The 16,852-nt window shown below is 38.3% G+C and overlaps 1 protein-coding gene across 1 annotated transcript; it reads left to right on the top strand.

Annotated features, from left to right (window-relative positions):
- The first annotated feature begins 12,401 nt into the window (after window positions 1-12,401).
- Window positions 12,402-14,000, top strand: LOC135438960 (uncharacterized). Its single transcript, XM_064697526.1, has one exon. It carries the CDS (start codon window positions 12,402-12,404, stop codon window positions 13,998-14,000), a length of 1,599 nt encoding a protein of 532 aa, XP_064553596.1.
- The last annotated feature ends 2,852 nt before the right edge of the window (window positions 14,001-16,852 follow it).

Below are 16,852 nucleotides of genomic sequence, written 5' to 3'. Positions count from 1 at the left end.
GCAACACTGCTTTGTATGTTGAATATGTTTTTTAGCTGGTTGTTGTCATTGGTGAATGAATTCCATAAGTTTTTATAACGCAATTTGCTAAAACAATTTTTACAATATAATATACCAAAAATACAATCATATAGATATGTGAAAAAGAATTGAATTAAATATGGACATAAAATACTATGTAAACTGTGCAAAACTGTTCCCCTGACTATTTTTAGCTGTGTCACACACCATAAACAAACAGAGTTGCAACACTAACCGCGTTAAAAAAATTCGTTGCTGTAACTTTATTTGGTATAGCCAACTTTAAACATTATTGAAAACGCGCAAGCATTTTTTTTTTTTAAAAGTCAAATATTTTGTTATTTTGTTGTATCACGCTCCAATTACCTAATATTACTTTCCAACACTGTTTTTAGCCAAGTCACAAACTATTTATCAATGACCTTGTGCTTCGTTTTGTTGGTATCTAAACGGGTTGTGGTCAAAACTAAATAAAATCCACTTAGTTTTGGTATGAACATGTGCTAAGTGAACTAGAGATAAAATAGAGTAAATATATAAATTGAACTTTAAATAAACTTAAAAAGCTCCAATACATTTTGACATTTTCGCTTAATGTTTGATGTGACAAATAATCTTTAAACAAATTTTGAATTTATAATTTTGTTGTTTTTATTTTAAATGTAAATCTTAGATTCGAACGAAGTCATATCTTATCAAATAATAATAATAATATTAATTTTTTTTACTTAGAAAACATTTTACGTTATCTTATCAAATATTATTATGTGCGCTAACACTAGGTAATAGTAGCAGATATTTAATTTAAAATTTGCAGTATCCAAGGTTATTCCAATTAGAAAAAAATGAATTTTTTAAAGTTTTATTTTTCGAAATAACAAAAGCATTTTTTTAAAAGTTATTTATTATTTAAAAATGATTTTTACATATAGATTTGAAGAGACGTTTAAAAAACCTTTAACAAATGCTAAAAATGGAGCAATTTAAAAATGATATATATTTAAAACTAAGAATTTTTAATGCAAAATTCTAATTAGAATTTTCATTTTTAAGAGCTATATGTAGTCTTAATTTGATTATAATATAAATTTAAATAAACTTAGTAAAATAAATAAATGTTTTTCTCTTACAATATTTGCAGATAATTTCTTGTTTTGGATCAATTTTAATTAAATCAGTCTTAGACATTAAAATGTCGCTAAGCAGCCTACCAAGCTGAAGGATTATTGTCACAGGTAAGTACATTTTGTATGGTTTTAGTTTTGTTTAGATATTTTATAAGCTCAATTGAAAGTCAAGTCCCTTGATTAATTGGGATTGGCAATGCGTAGTGCATGCTGCACGGCACTCAAGAAATGCCTTAGAACTATGTCTCCCATCCAATTAGACCTGGCCAACTGGATGTTGGCTGTTTGCTGCTGCGTTCGTTTCGGGCGTTGGGCACGCTTCTAATTTGTTGCCATTGCCGTTGCCATTTTCACGAAAAACAATAAGCGGCGCCATGGGAATAATGCCAAAATAAAGATGAAATGTTACGACAAGCCAAGTCAAAAGGCGGAGTCGTTCAATGTAGCTTCAGCTGGAGCTTGTGCCAGCTTCTCGAAACGCACTCACGCATGCGGCAATTGGGAATGTGGGTGGGTGTGGGCTAGGTGGGATGGGGCTGTGTCGTATATGAATATAGACCTGACATAATGAGCCGCCCATAAGCGAAATGACTGCCGCTGCCAGCGTCGCTGCCGACGTCGTTGCCTACTTCTATGTCTTAAGATGTGTGCGTAATTTGAATTTAGTCTGCCAGGGAGTTTATTAACAAATACAAAGGAGAAGAAAAAAAGAAGAGGGAGCACTAGAGATTGGGCGCCTGGAGGGGGCGTACGATGAAGACCCAAGAGCTGGCTTCAAGACACACAGTTGGTCTGGGCATTGTGGATTTGAAGGAGGTAACTGGGGGTACATAATGCCACAGAGATTAAATTGTGGTTGCCTTGTCGCTTGGGGTGTTCCTTGATGGGGGCGAGGGGCGGGGGCCGTACTAGTGAGGGTTACGCTGTTCAAGTGGGGACTTGGCTTGGCGCCGAAAGAGTTCATTTTGGGTCAGTTGTGATGAGCGCACCAGAGGTTAGCTCTGGCATGAGGTGCAATTTTAATTAGAAGATTGCGCCAAGCAATAAGAAAATACTTGATATGCTAACATGGCAACACCTAGGAGCTGATGGTCCGTCCAAGGGCTGCTACAAGGGGCTAATTAAACGTTTCAATCTAAGCAAACATATATATATGTCGTAAAAAAAATTATTTTCATTTTTATCTCCAGTTTATACTAACCAAAAAAAAAACGGAAGTAGAACGCAGGGAATTGGATGAAAGGTGTGGCTCAAAAGAATATAAGTCGAATACACTTTTTGATTGTTATTCTATTTTTATTTTATTTTATCATTAATTCATTTTATTTTTATTTTAAATACATTTTATTTTAGTATTATTTAAATTAATTTATATTAATTCTTTATTATTTATTTTTGTTTTTCTTTGAATAAACTTAATTTTATTTTTGCTTAGAATACATTTTATTTTATTGTCTATTTTTTTATTGAGAGTTTATTTCACATAATTATTTATTTAATTATTTAAAATACATTTTATTTTATTTATATTTTTATTTAAAATTATTTCATTTCTATTAAAATACTTTTTATTTTATTATATTTGGGTTTTTTTAGAATATATTTTATTTTATGATTATTTAAAAAACATTTTATTTTGTTAATCTTAGGATTTAATTTAATTGAAAATACGTTTTATTTTATTGGATTTTTAATTTATTTTTACTCAGAATACATTTTATTTCATTATTATTTAGAATACATTAATAATAAAATAATTTTAATTTATTTTATTTTTTTCAGAGCACATCATTTTTTTAATTATCGTAATACTTTTTATAATTTAATTGTATTATTTTATTTTCTTTAGAATACACTTTATTTCATTTCTATTAAGAATATATTTTATTTTATAAAATACATTTCATTTTATTAATTTTCAGAATTCATTCTATTTTATTAGTATTTAAAATAAATTATAAAAAATAGAATGCGTTCATATTTATTTAATTATTATTTAAAATACATTTTATTTTATTACTATTTAATTAAAATTTTATTAAAAACACATTTTATTGTTTTTCTATATAGAATATTTTTTATTTTGTTATTATATTGAAAACAATACATTTTATTGAATATGAGTAAAAATTCGTAAGAAGGCCCACTAAATATTAAGTAGAATTCTTGTCTTGAGGTTCATTGCTTCTGTCCGCTTATGAGAGGTAATTAAAACAAAATTGATCGCGTTCAGCTAAAGGAGTTGTGCATAATGGGAGCTTTTACTGTAGTTAAATGTTTTTCACAGTCTTGTTATATTAACGAAGCAGAAGGAATTGTGTAGGGATATTATTAAAAAAATAAAGCATTTTCTTATATAAAAAATAAACTTTCTAACATCGTATGCGAAGCTATATTACAATAGCCTCAGATCCGAGAGATAACTTGGCATAAAAGCAGTCAACCGAACAGGCAGAAATGACTACAACGACCCGTCGCAGTTGCTGATGCTATGCAAGCATTTTTTGTGCAAAATTTTAGTACTTTCCTTCTATATACATATGTTTCTCTATAATATCTATAGGTAATTTCCCAGCGAGTTTTCGTGTCACTGCGGCACATTCCAAATTAATTTATAATCCGTTTTTGTTGACGTTTGAAAGCCAAGCAGTCACTTAATTTTTTTTTGGAGGGAAAATGTAGAAAACCTGACGACATTTGGATGCTCATTTAGCTTGACATTTAGCTGATGATACAGTTTGTGAGGGGGTTGGAGGAGGGGGTGGGGCGTATATACTATATTAGCACGAGTATGGCAATGTGTATTATATATTTATATATGGACGAGAGTATATGACTGTTGAAATATTCATTAGGCCTGAGTGCAGCGACAAAAATTATGCCTGCGTGTCGTTGTGCGGCCAAAACTGGGATGTCCTGGCCGGAGCACGTGCGTCATACGCCAGGATACCGCAGCAATGTCGGCACGAGGCGCATTCAATTTGCGCATTTGGCTTTTTAAAAAATGCATTAAAGGCGCGTGCAGCGAGCGGCAAGAAGGCAGCTAAAATAACGGGCTAACGTGAATAACGTGCCCCAAATGCAGCCACAGAGAGACAGACTAAAAGACTGGCAGACAAACAGACAAACGGACAGACAGAGCAGGAGGAAAAAAAGTTGCGATGAAAGCGCGAAAATTACTTCCTAAATAGCCGGCTGTCTGACTGGCTGTCAAGACGCTGCTGAAACGGAGGAGCCAACAGGACAGCCAAGACAGCCAAGACCGGAGACCAGAGACCAGACCCAAGCCCAATTCATGTTCCGGGGCCCAATAAAGGCGACACATACAGCAGACAGAATGGCTGAGTAGGGGCAGGCGCTCCAAGGGGATGGGAGTCGAATTCAAATTGCAAATTCGCCGCAGATTTTTTATGCACTTTTCCCAAGACCAAAATTAAGCCAAGCGAACGCTGCGCCGGAACGAACTCCAGACGGGAACAGGCAGGACAAACAGGACACAACCAGGACGACGACGACGACGACGACGACGACGACGACGACGAGACGGCAACGCGGCTGACGTTTTGACGACAAAATAAAAATAGAAGAAGCAGCAGCAGCAGCTACTGCAACAAGGATGACGGCACAACTGAATGCAAATATTATCGTATCTGTATGTAAGGAGGCAAAGGTAGAGGGAGGGGAAGCCAGAGACCGTCAGTGAGAGAGAGGGAGAGAGAGCATACACAACGCCAGCAGGCTTCATCGTAAGACCTTTTCAAAAGCGAAAAAGGTGACAAACTGGCCGAAGCGAATCGTTCTGTGGGATGGGTGGGGGGATTGCGGGTCTTAGCCCTTTTGCACGCCCAAAGCTGTCTATATATATATATATATATATATATGTATATATACACCTGCCAACTTTTCGCCTGCTGGCCCCGTCGCCCAACTAAATGCATTTCGGTTTTATTCATATTTTATTCAAATGTGGCAACCAAAATGGCACAAACACTGCGCAGTTATTTATGTTTTTTTTTTTTTTTGCATTTTTCTCACCCAGCCAGGGCTGCAAAGTGCGGCTTGAAACTTGATATTTGATATTGCGAAATTCAAATAAAGCTCAGAAAATGCCTGATATGGTGCGTCTTAAGCTCGAAACGTTTGCACCAAATTCGATATATAAACAAAAAGAAGATGTCTTAACTTATTGAAAACATAATTAATTAAGTTTCTTCCCTTTTTACCGTCTTTATTTGCGCAGCTGAAAGAGGCTCACATGAACCAGTTCAGCTTTCATGTGCGAAACGGTTCAATTTGTGTGGTGAAATGCTTAAAAAGAAATATTTTTGCATATTTTCTCAGAAAGAGTCGAAAAGTCGATGCCTTGGCTGCAAGTACACTTACATTTTTTTATGAGATTTAATAATTAATATTTTACTTTAATTAATTACAAAAATATCAATTCATATTTTCAACCAAATACCTTACTTGACTTTTTGAAGATATTCAAAGAATTAGAAATATTTTTGAAAGACTTTTTAGTCAAAAATACAAGAAAATAAATTTGAATCAGAACTTTTTGAACGGTCCCCCATTTCCAAAAATAATAATATTAAAAGAATATAATTCCTATTTAACAATAACTCTTTCAGCTTGTTTATCAGTTAAAGATTTAGAAAGAGAATTTCGCGGAATAAAAAATATACATATATATAAACATAAAAACTATAAAAAATTTCAATTAGTTTAAGGAATTTCGATTGATTCAGTTTTGAGGAGCATTGAACGACTCCCTGAATGCAACTCTGTATAGAGTTGCCAAGTTGTTGTGGTGGCCATCTTTCATTTTTATCATTTGAGGCAATGCAAAGAGGAGCCTCCCCAAAGGAGGACGAGGCAAATGCTTTGGTATTCTCATTGTTTCAATTTTGTGGAGCAAAAGAAAAGCCACAGTCTGAGACATCAGTTTTGCCATGAATTGCATTTTTCGTAGCCCCGCTGCGTTCTCTTTTTTTTTCTGCTTCCCTCCTACCCATAAACTTGTCATCATTTTAATATTGGCAGCTTATAAGCCACGTTAGACGCAGCTAGAACAGATCAGGAAAGGGAAGGGCAGGGCAGGGCACGCGAACGGAAGGGCAGGAACGTCGACCCAAAGCCAATGTCAAGCCAAGTCAAGACAAGCCAACTCAGCAACGGATTATCTGCGACAGCCCTATGAAAGGCGTTGACGTGCAAGTGGAACGCCCGTTTTGTTGAGGCGCGGGATAAACGGGGGTGGGGGGGGGGGGGGGGGATTGAGGACTATAGCTAGTTTGTGTGTAGCAAAAATTTACTGTAAAATACAATTTCCCGTTTTTATAGCTCATTTCCAACAACATTTGCTTAGCCAGCTCGTCGACGTCGACGTCGTCGTCGCCGTCTATGGGAAAACAATTTTTATTGCAATGAGCAGAATGAGCGGTGAGTGGGTGAGGGGGTGAGGAGGGTTGAGAGGTGAAGGGGTAAATGGGTGAATGGTGAATGCTGAACAGTGGGTGGACCAATGACTCGTTGCCTGGTTGGATGGATGGCCAGCTGGCGGGGGATGTAAGTAAATATTACTTGGTTTTTTTTTTCTCCTTTCTCTTTTTTTTTTAAACACTTGGCATTAAGTGCAGCAGCTGTGGGCAGACGAAGGGACTCTTGGATAGCAGCTGCCACAAGGCATTGACAGAGCAGCGGGGCGGCGGCAGCAGGAGCTGGAGCCAGAGACGGAGGGGGGGTGGGGCTGGGAAAATGGCAAACGGGAAAGGCAAGCAGTCAGGCAACGTTTCCTGCGTTAGTTGTGCGCTTCAAGATTCAATTATAATGCAATAAAGCGCGAATCAGAGTTACAATAAAAATAACAAGAGCGACTGCAGCAACACACTTCCACACACACACACACACACACTCACACACACACCCACCGACAAAGTCAGCAGACAAGCTGAGTATACAAGAAATCTGCAAAGCACACACACACTCACACACACAGTTGCAAGTCTCATATGCATGTAGCTCGGGAAGTGTTCCAGAAATTGAAAAGGAGTTTTAGAAGTTTTCGAATACAGGCTTAGCCTTTTTTTTCCCAGCTTTCAAAGAGATTTTATGAAATTTCTTTATTTAAATAAATGTGATTTGATTAGTTTCAGCTAAAAGAAATGCAATTTAAAATATTCATATATAAATAATTTTCAAATGGTTGAACATTGTTTTAAATAAAATGATTGCAATTTTAAAGGTAATTGAAATTTCTAAAAAGTATATGTATTTATATATCTTACTATTTTAAATTTAATATACTACCAAATTCTATTGTCTTTTTTTTTTTCAACCTAATGGAAAATATATTTAAAATATCCTAAGCTCGTAAAAGCTGCTTTAAATATTTTCACAAAAATTCCAACTGTATATAGAAAATTTATAAATCTTTTGCTCCCCTTGCAAAATCAACTTTCTACGCTGAATTTAAGAATTTGTAAAATTCCAAACTTTTGACATTTTTCCTCTAATTTATGTATGTAAATGAATTTTCCTTGAATTACGCTTATTAATAGGCCCCGAAAACAAATTTCGTAGAAAATTAGCTGAAATTTGAGTGAAATCAAATTAATATTGATTTATATCTATGGGCCATAAGGAAATAACGATGAAAATTGCCTTAAAACGCAGCGAAATTGATTTCTGGATCGTGCCTAGCATAAGAGCATGTCAGCCAGAAGCTACAGTTGGCCATGGCTAAGGGGATATAAATGGATGGAGCGGGCTGTTCGATGGGAAGGGGGGGGGGGGGGTGGCATCGGAGAAAGTCGGTACAGTAAAATGCATTGGGCGCAGCTAAGTGTTTAAGTGTTCTAATGTAACTTTGTCTCCACTGCTTCGACTTGCATTTGTTCGTTTTTCACTCATTTTCTTGCTCCACTTCAGTGACTGCTGCGCCAGAGGGGGGTGTGCGGGGTGCGTGGGTGGTGGCAGCTGCTTATAATATGATTATTCTTGCTGCTGCTTGCGCCTTTCTTTTTTATCGAGTGTAAACAGTTAGTTTGTTGCGCTCAAAATAATCGCTCAACAATCATAACAATTGCCAAGGCAAAAAAAAAAATGCGCCTAGCCCCAAAATGTATGCTACAAAAAATGGTTCGGCCGCCCTAAGGTCGTTTTAATTATCTGCCGCGCACGCAAAAAATGCAAAGCAGCTACAACAACAACAACAACAAGAGCAGAAACAACAAAAACAACAACAGCAACATTGACAACAAACAGCCAAAAGAAATTCAATTAAAATGGAATCCCCGGAAATTCCTTGTAATCCCAAACTCCCAAAAATATCTTAAAAAAAAAACAGAAAGAAAAGTATGTACAATGCGTAGACATATTGTCAAAAGGCAAATTCATACAACTCACGAAGGTAGCACAAAATATGTGGCCAATAAATTTGTGAGCAGCACGGCTACAAAACGGGGGCGGAGGGAGCTAAACTTAAGCATGTAAATTGCCGCACGTTCATTTTTTGATTTTTCCAGCATGAAATCAGTATAATCTGTTTTGTCAGTACACCCTGACCAACAACAACAACAACAACAACAGCAGCAGAAAAGTCAACGCAAAGTTGCCAGCTGAAGTTGATTTAAAACGCGCGCCCCCTCGCCAGCCTGCACACCCCGCTCGGCTCTCCACACAGCATTCGCTTCAACCGGTGCTTATCCGTGTCCATGCTATGGTCCGTATCCCTGCCCAGAAGCGCTGATTAACGCACTCGAGCGCAATCTGCCTCACTTCACTTTTATGTAAACACAAAACAGAATATAAAGGCATAAAGCAAAATAAAATAGAACGCCTGTCTGTCTGTCTGTCTTTCTGTCTGTCAGTCTGTCCCGTTGTCCCACTGTCTGTACCGTTGTCCTTCTGTTTGGGCGCTGTCTCCGCTGTAGCCGGCCTATCTAGATGGCAGCGCTGGCAATGTGAAAAAATGTTCGACTCTCGCCCTCTCTCTTCCTCTCTCGCTCCCTCCCTCTGCCCTTTTCATATTAAAGGTAATTTTCATATTTTTGCAAATGGCTGCCTGGCCGTATTGGCTATCTCTTTCACGCGCACGCATCTTCTCTCGATTTCTATCTCTAGCTCTCGTGAGCTGCTGGAGCAAACGCCAAATTCAATCATTTAAATTCAAAAATACACATAAATATACTTATGTGAAAAGTACAGAAATAAAAAGAAATATATATAGATATGCAATATATATGTATATATTTATAAAAAGATACTGTTATATATTGTCTGCCAACGTCAACGGCCGACGATTGTATAAAGCAAAATATTATCTACGAGCATTTGCTAAAGCAAAGAAGATTGCAATACCCTAAGGTGCGGGGCTTAGGAAAATTGTTTACATGTGGGCGTGTGTTAACATATTCGAATTATTGACTGTGAAATGAAGGTGATTTTACCAATATGAATTGTGTACTATGAAATATGAGTACTTTCCTAGATTGGGTTTGATGAAAGAGATTAATTAATTAATGATGGAGAATTCTTTAGGTACAAAACTTACAACTTCGACTAGTTCAATTCCCAGAACTTTATTTGATGGTTGTATATTAATGATATTAGTACTTAACCTATTTCAGCAATTTGCTGTGGTTCAGCAAAAAGTTATCGATTTACTCTCAAATTTTAAACTACTAAATTTTTCTTTTAATTCAATTTTTTATTAAGAGAAAAGTTTTGATAATACCTTTCTATAAAATTGAAACATATTTCATTTAAAATTGTCATTGTTGTAAACAATTTAATCCGCTTGCTAAAATCACAACATTAACTAATCTGATAATCTAGTAGCTAAAAATATTTATATAATTAACATTTATTTTTGGCTGTTGCTTTGCTCTAACTAGATTATGATGCAGCTTATTATTATTCGTCTCTTAGCATAGTAATGGAAATATAAATATTAATGACTGCGTGGCGACTTTTCTATTTTGGTTTTGCTGCCAAAATTAATATATAAATATTAATATTATTAATAGAGCTTTTCCTAATTAGAGTTTGGCTTCAACTAATTAATGATGGAGCTCTTGCATTTTTTTTTGCATAAGTTTGTTAAGTTATTTCTTTGCCCTTTTAAAATTGTTTGGTCATGGACTTGTGCTCACAAATTAAGCTTAATTCCCAGCTTAGTTTGAAACTGAAATTTAAATAATACATTTTCTTGTTAAGTTTTATTTTTCTTCCGTTTAGACTTCAAACTTTTTAGACGGTTTTATAACTATAAAACACAATCATAGCTTGTCTCTTTCTTGTATTTTTTTTTAATATTTAATTTTTAATTTTAATAGTTTAGTAAGCTAAGCGTCGGCATACTGAGCACTAAGTTTAGGGATCTAGTCCCTGAGAAGATGGAAGACAAAAAAAAACAGGGTTAACGCCTTGTCGCTTGACATTTTTATAATGTTGGCCAACTCTGTTTTACTCTCAAAAAGTGTTACCAATCTCTTGTTGAAGTTATGTTAACCAAAGCCAGATGGGAGTGCATCAAAAGGGCAAAATCTGAGCTGTGCGTCGCTGCGGGCTGCAAAAAATAAATAAAAGGAAGAGAATTTTAAGCTGAGGCGCCCAAGCGGCGCGCTGCAAAAAATATTTATTACTCTGCCAAGAGCCAAGAGGTGTATGTGTGTGTGGGTGTGTGAGTGTGTGTGCGCTGTTGTGTGGGTGTGCCTGTGTCTAGTGGAAGATTGCTTGCCCTCAAGGTGAAAATATGCTAAGTAACAAATAAAAGCAAGATCTCTATCACAGCCGGAGCGCGCGCCAGCCTCGACGTCGACGTTAGCTGCAAATGTTGCAAACGAGTCGACGTCGTTTCTTTGGCTTTTTACATATTTTTTGAGGTTTTGCAGAAGTGCGGCAAAACTAGCGCACAGCTGTGCGGTGCGAGGGAGCCGAGGGGCAAGGGGGGGGGGGCGGACAGGCGGACAGAATGGCCAAAAGCAAAGCTTGTAAACAAATTAAGAGATTGCTTTTGGCCAGTCGGCCCTCAAAAGCGTTGAACTGAAGGCTAAGCCAATGGGCTTATAGAATAGGGATCAAGGAGGAGGAGGGGGGGGGGGGGGAGAGCTGGAGGGTGGTACTGGAAGCGCATGGGCTGCGTACCAGCAATGGGCGTTTCTAATCAAATCAGTTGCTGCATGCAATAAATTCCAACAAGGAAAAAAAAACATAACGAAAATAGAAAACACTTTGCGGTTGCTGCTGCTGCTGCTGTTGCTGCCACAAGTTGAAGCGACAAACAACAAAATTGATTGGGCGACTTTTTGTGTAGTGCGTGTAAAATTTTTGTTTACAAATTGTTCAACTTTCGTTTCAATGCCCAAAGCGGTGGGGTAGGGGGTGGCGGCAACCCTTATATATGGCGTGACTGCGTTTCTAAAAGTCAACTTTTAGCCTATCATGTAAATATGATTATTTTAAATCATGAAACTCTCAAGCGTTTTGTAAATAATTCAAGAAGCCAACTAAAAGCTGTTCAAGTTTGCCCTAACAACTTTTGAAACAAGCGTTTAGCCTCAAATAGCTAATAAATATATGTATTAAGGTGCAATGAGACGAGCTGCAAGTTTTATAGAATAGTTTGATTCCATAGAGCAGCGCACGCAACAAAGAGAAATAAATTAAACACGCCGAAGATTGAATACTCTCGTACACATATGACTTTCGGCTCTGCACATATGTGAGGAGAGTTGTGAAGTTTTTTGGCTGAGTAAAGTTAAAAATGTATTGAGCACATTTTTTCCATACAAGAACTCTATATTCGCCAAATTCTTTATTTTAAGCTGTGGAATATAACGATAACATATTGAAAAACAAAAAGTAATTACATGCATGAACTTCATTTTCAACTGATCGTTTCTATATGGCAGCCATATATATAAGTAGCTACTAGCTGAAAGGAAGTGAAAGAGAAGTGAAAGGTTTAAGGAAGTTTCAAGAAAGGGTTAAGAAATCGATTTCAATATCGATAAAGTTGCCTGCACGTTCTCCGTTGATTATTATCGATAGGTTCTTTATGCAGCTTCTTTGTGGAGATTAGTGAACTCCTTAATCAATGCTTTCCTATAAATAATGAGTCGATATTCTTCAAGCAATTCTCTTGAAAATAGTCAACAATTTTTCGTGTTTCAACAGTTTTGTATGTCAAAAATCATAGTTATACTCGATTTCTGCCAAAGGGTATATATGTATATATTTTAGGAGAAAATGTCGTATATCAGCTATCGTCATTTTAATGGTCGCACCATCGCATATACCGAGGACAATGTCGAGGTAAAGAAACTCTTTCTGCACCGTGTGCCATTTAAGATGGATATAGAAACGTTGCAGACATACTTTTCCTATTTTGGAAAAGTGCTGCATGTGGAATTGATGGAGAAACCGCTCAAAAAGAAATTCAAATTTGGTTATGTGCTGTTCGAGAGCTCTCGCGATGCCGCCGATGCTCTGCTCAAGGAAATGCATTTGATAAATGATCGACTGATCAAAGTGGAGCCGTATCATAGCTGGGGACAGCCGGCAGTCGAGAACGTTGAGCCCATACCGGAAGAGGCGCCCATTAGAAAGCTAAACGATGATTGCCTGTATAGAATATACCGATATCTATCGCTTACCGATCAACTGAATCTGGCACGCGCCTTGAAGCGTTGCCCCCCGCTCTACAGCTCCATTAACCTGGGCACCTTCAAGAGTATCAGCCTGTGGGATATGCACGACTTTTTCGTGCTCTTTGGCTACAAACTAAAGCAAATTGTTGGCCAAATACCGCGTAATCGTTACCGGCGTCTAATTGAATTTGTTAGCACGCATTGCCACAATCTCAGGGTCCTGCGCATCACCAACAGTCCTTTGACCGTGTGCAATATGTACAAGCTGGTGGGGCACCTTCATCAGCTGCAGGAACTGAAGCTGTCCAATTGTGATTTAATTGATGAGTGTCTGCCATCTCTCACGGGACTGCATAAGCTCAAGAAACTGGATCTGTGCTATAATGATATGTTGACGGGACTGCTTATGGATAAGCTGCCCAGTTCCATCGAGTCGCTGAATCTTTTGTACTGCATCGATGTGGAGTCGATGTTCTTGCCCAGCATTTGCAGTGCCCTGCCGCAACTCAAGGAGCTGGGCATCAGGACGTTGCTTACCGAGCACACGAATGTGTTCCAAGAATTGGCGAACGGCCATTGCTGTGACAAACTGGAGACAATCACTCTGCAGACCGACGCCTCGTTTGACATACAGTTTCATTTGGAATATCTGGCCAAGCTGCCGGGCCTCAAGAAGCTGATCATGTACGAAAGACCCACCCTTATGCTGCTGCAGTGGCTCGTGGCGCACAAGTCCGACCAGCTAACTCATCTGGAGAACAATTCAAGGATGTCGCTTGATGCCCAGCAAATGGAGCTGGTTGCTCAACTGAATGCATTGCGCATTCTCGCCCTGCCCAATAACACTGACATTGACGATGATGTCATGGGCAAGCTGTGCAATCTGCAGCACTTGGAGGAGATTCATTTGCAGGGCTGCAAGAAAATCACAGATCAGGCGGTGTTACGTCTGCTGCTCAGCTGCAGCAAGCTGCATGTGCTGCATCTCGAACGTTGCCGGCTCCTCTCCGGCCAGCTCATCCAGCGCATCATCGGCGAGCTGCGTGAACTGTGTCGCCTCCAGCTCAATTGTCGTCAGCTGCCAGTTAAATTGTATTTCTTTGGTGCAAAGTTTAATGATTTTATGCTAAAGCATTCGGATGTGCAAGCTGCCAGCGATATGGTCGACATTGAACTGACCCGTTGTCCATATTGGTAATATCGTCAGTTGGGCGGGTTGAGGTGCTTTCCCTTGTAGGCCAGCTGTTCGAAGGAAGAAAGGAAGTTGCATCAAATAGCCATTATATGCATATATGTTTAGGCGATCCCACATTAATTTTCAATATTTTATATACTGATTACATTCTTATATTAATATGTGTGTTTCAATCTGAATATTTCATTTAACAAAGAATTATCTTCTTTAAAAAACAGTTTTTCGTTTCTCTGACACACACTTTTTCATAGACTGTAACACTTTGTCCTTACTAAAAGAATGCGTGTTTTTTCTTTTAATAAGCTGAAATTATCCATCTTATAAAACATAAAAAAACTTATATGTATATATAAATTTATTATTACATTTTTAAAAAATATTTTATTCCCTGACCCTATTAAAAATGGGTAAAAAGGGTATAATGTATTTGTGCAAATGTATGTAAGAGGCAAAAGGAAGCATCACCGACCCCATAAAGTATTCTTGATCAGCATCAATAGCCGAGTCGATCTAGCCATGTCTGTCCGTCCGTCTTCACAGAGACACCAAACTTGACATGTAGCATCTAGAATAGTATATATATATCAAGTGTCTTTCATTCCCCGCTACCACCGCAAAGCTATAAATCAAGTTAATAATCCAACTTATATTGTGCACCAATTTAAGCCACAATTTATATGCAATTGAATTTTTGAAAAATACACAAATATTCTTTATTCTATTCTACAATAAGATGTAATGTCGAAAATTTCATTAAGATCGGTTAAGAAACACAAAAGTTATGTGCGCACGTGTTAGCAGCATAGCTGCTGCGCAAAGTGTTGAGTGGATGCGGCGGCAAGTGGTGCGGTTAGTTGCGAGCTCGAACCCTGCCAAGGCAACTTTTTTTTTTATTAATTTATCTTTATTACTACTAAAGCAAACGTAGCGCGAGCTGCATTTGGTATTGGAATAAGAGGGTATCCCCTAGCCGGGAGCTCCCAACTAGAACCTTTTACTTGTTTAATCAAGATTTAATATTTAGATCTTTGATAAACGATTTTAAATTTAGATTAAATTAAGGGCTTTAGAAGCATTGGGCTTGTCCGAAGCTTTTACTTGAAATGAAAAACAAAAATTTTGATAGCTTTTATTATACATAATGCATATCGTAGGACAACGTTTTTGGCCAAGTTTATAGTTAGTTTCCAAGCCATATTCTCTGATGAAAAGCGAATCGAAACGAGCAGCTGCAAGGGCAATAAAAATAATTTGCCAAGCTCGCTGGGCAAATAGAAGCCAGGAGCTTAACAAAATGACCAAGGTTATGCATATATTAAGGATAAACATAACTTTTACGGAAATTATAATTAAACGGCGCTCCTGAATCAAGAGTTGCGTCGCGTCGCGTCGAGTCGCTGGGAGAGAAGTTGATTCGAGTCGAGTGGAGTGGAGAGTTCAAAAGTTGGGAAAGCGCCGCACGCGGAATAGTTTTCTAATTAACTGTGAACTATGCGCAGCTCAGAAAAGACGTACAGCAATAGTCAAAGAGAAATGCATAGAGAAAGAGCGAGAGAAAATGTAAGAAAGAAAGAGAGAGAGAGGGTGTCCAGTGTGAAGCGGGCAACTAGCTGGTTGCTCGGTGAGATAAACCGTGAAATCTCATGAATTAACTGTGCCAACTTTTGGCTCCTGGCTGCCACACGAAACTATTTGAAAAGAAAGACAATTGCAGCTGGGTAGAGCAAGGGGTTGCGGCACATGCGGCGAATGAACGCAGGGGGGGGAGGAAAGGAGGGATGGTGATGGCAACGGCGACAGTTACTCCACAAATGATTTAGTTGCGGCGGAAAGCGAAACGTCGCCAACAAACAACTCGAGTGCGGGCTTGCCGCCATTGTGTGCCCGCCATTGTACCGGAAATGCCGCACAAATGAGAACTGGAAGTGGAAGGAAGTTGACAGGCATGGGCGACAACGGGCCACTGGGCGACTGAACAACTGAGCAACTGGGCGACTGGGCGACCGAGCAACTGGGTGTCCCTCTGTCCCTGCAGGGCGACACGGCAACGTGCGAGGCGTCAACAATGTCACATGACAGGTCGACGCAACACCAGACAGTTCGTGGCGCGTTCGGCACTGGCTCTGACTCAGACTCTGACGCTGCTGGCAGCTCCTCCGCTGGGTCGCTCCTCTAATTAGCTGCAGTAATGGCATGTCAACAGGGCCGAGCATGGCATCAACTTGCAAGCTCTGCCCCAAGACGGCGACAGCAGATGCTCCTCCTGCTCCTCCTGCAGCTCCCACAGCTCCTACAGCTGCTGCTGGAGTGTAACTGGAGACAGGCGCCAGTTTTCCCATGGCGCCCATCCAGACTGTGATATGCGCCTCTTAACCCATTTTACTCAGTGAAAACGCTTCAGGAATTTAAACACAAACTATAAACAGTGGCGAAAGCATTCTTAAGAAAATATGTATTAAGTTCCCCAAGCATCCGAGCTACTAGCTCTGCGCTTCATCAGCACATAAACCCATTCTCAGTTTTAAGACACGAGAACTCTGCCAAGTGCTTGAATTTTTTTGGCGTTCCTTTTTTTACTGTATGTGTTTGATGCGCTTTATTGTTTACTCAAGCATATTTAATGACAACAAATATATTAAAAATAAAGTAAATAATTAATAAATATTTTTAAAAAAATATTATGTCATAAATAGGTTTTTTTTAAACAAGGAGAATCATTAAATTAACTGTGTAACTGGAATTTGAAAGCAAACACTTTGCCCAAGTCAAGTCAAATATATATATTTTTTTTAAATAAAATCACATTTTGTTGCTTCTATTGCAGTCATTTTTTCACAGACTGCAACCTTTTAGCA

Source organism: Drosophila montana, unplaced genomic scaffold, assembly GCF_035044405.1.
Source record: "Drosophila montana isolate Dmon_TW-CO22-7 unplaced genomic scaffold, ASM3504440v1 contig_402_1, whole genome shotgun sequence".
In the NCBI taxonomy this organism is placed as follows: domain Eukaryota; kingdom Metazoa; phylum Arthropoda; class Insecta; order Diptera; family Drosophilidae; genus Drosophila; species Drosophila montana.
This window is presented reverse-complemented; position numbering and strand designations above follow the sequence as displayed.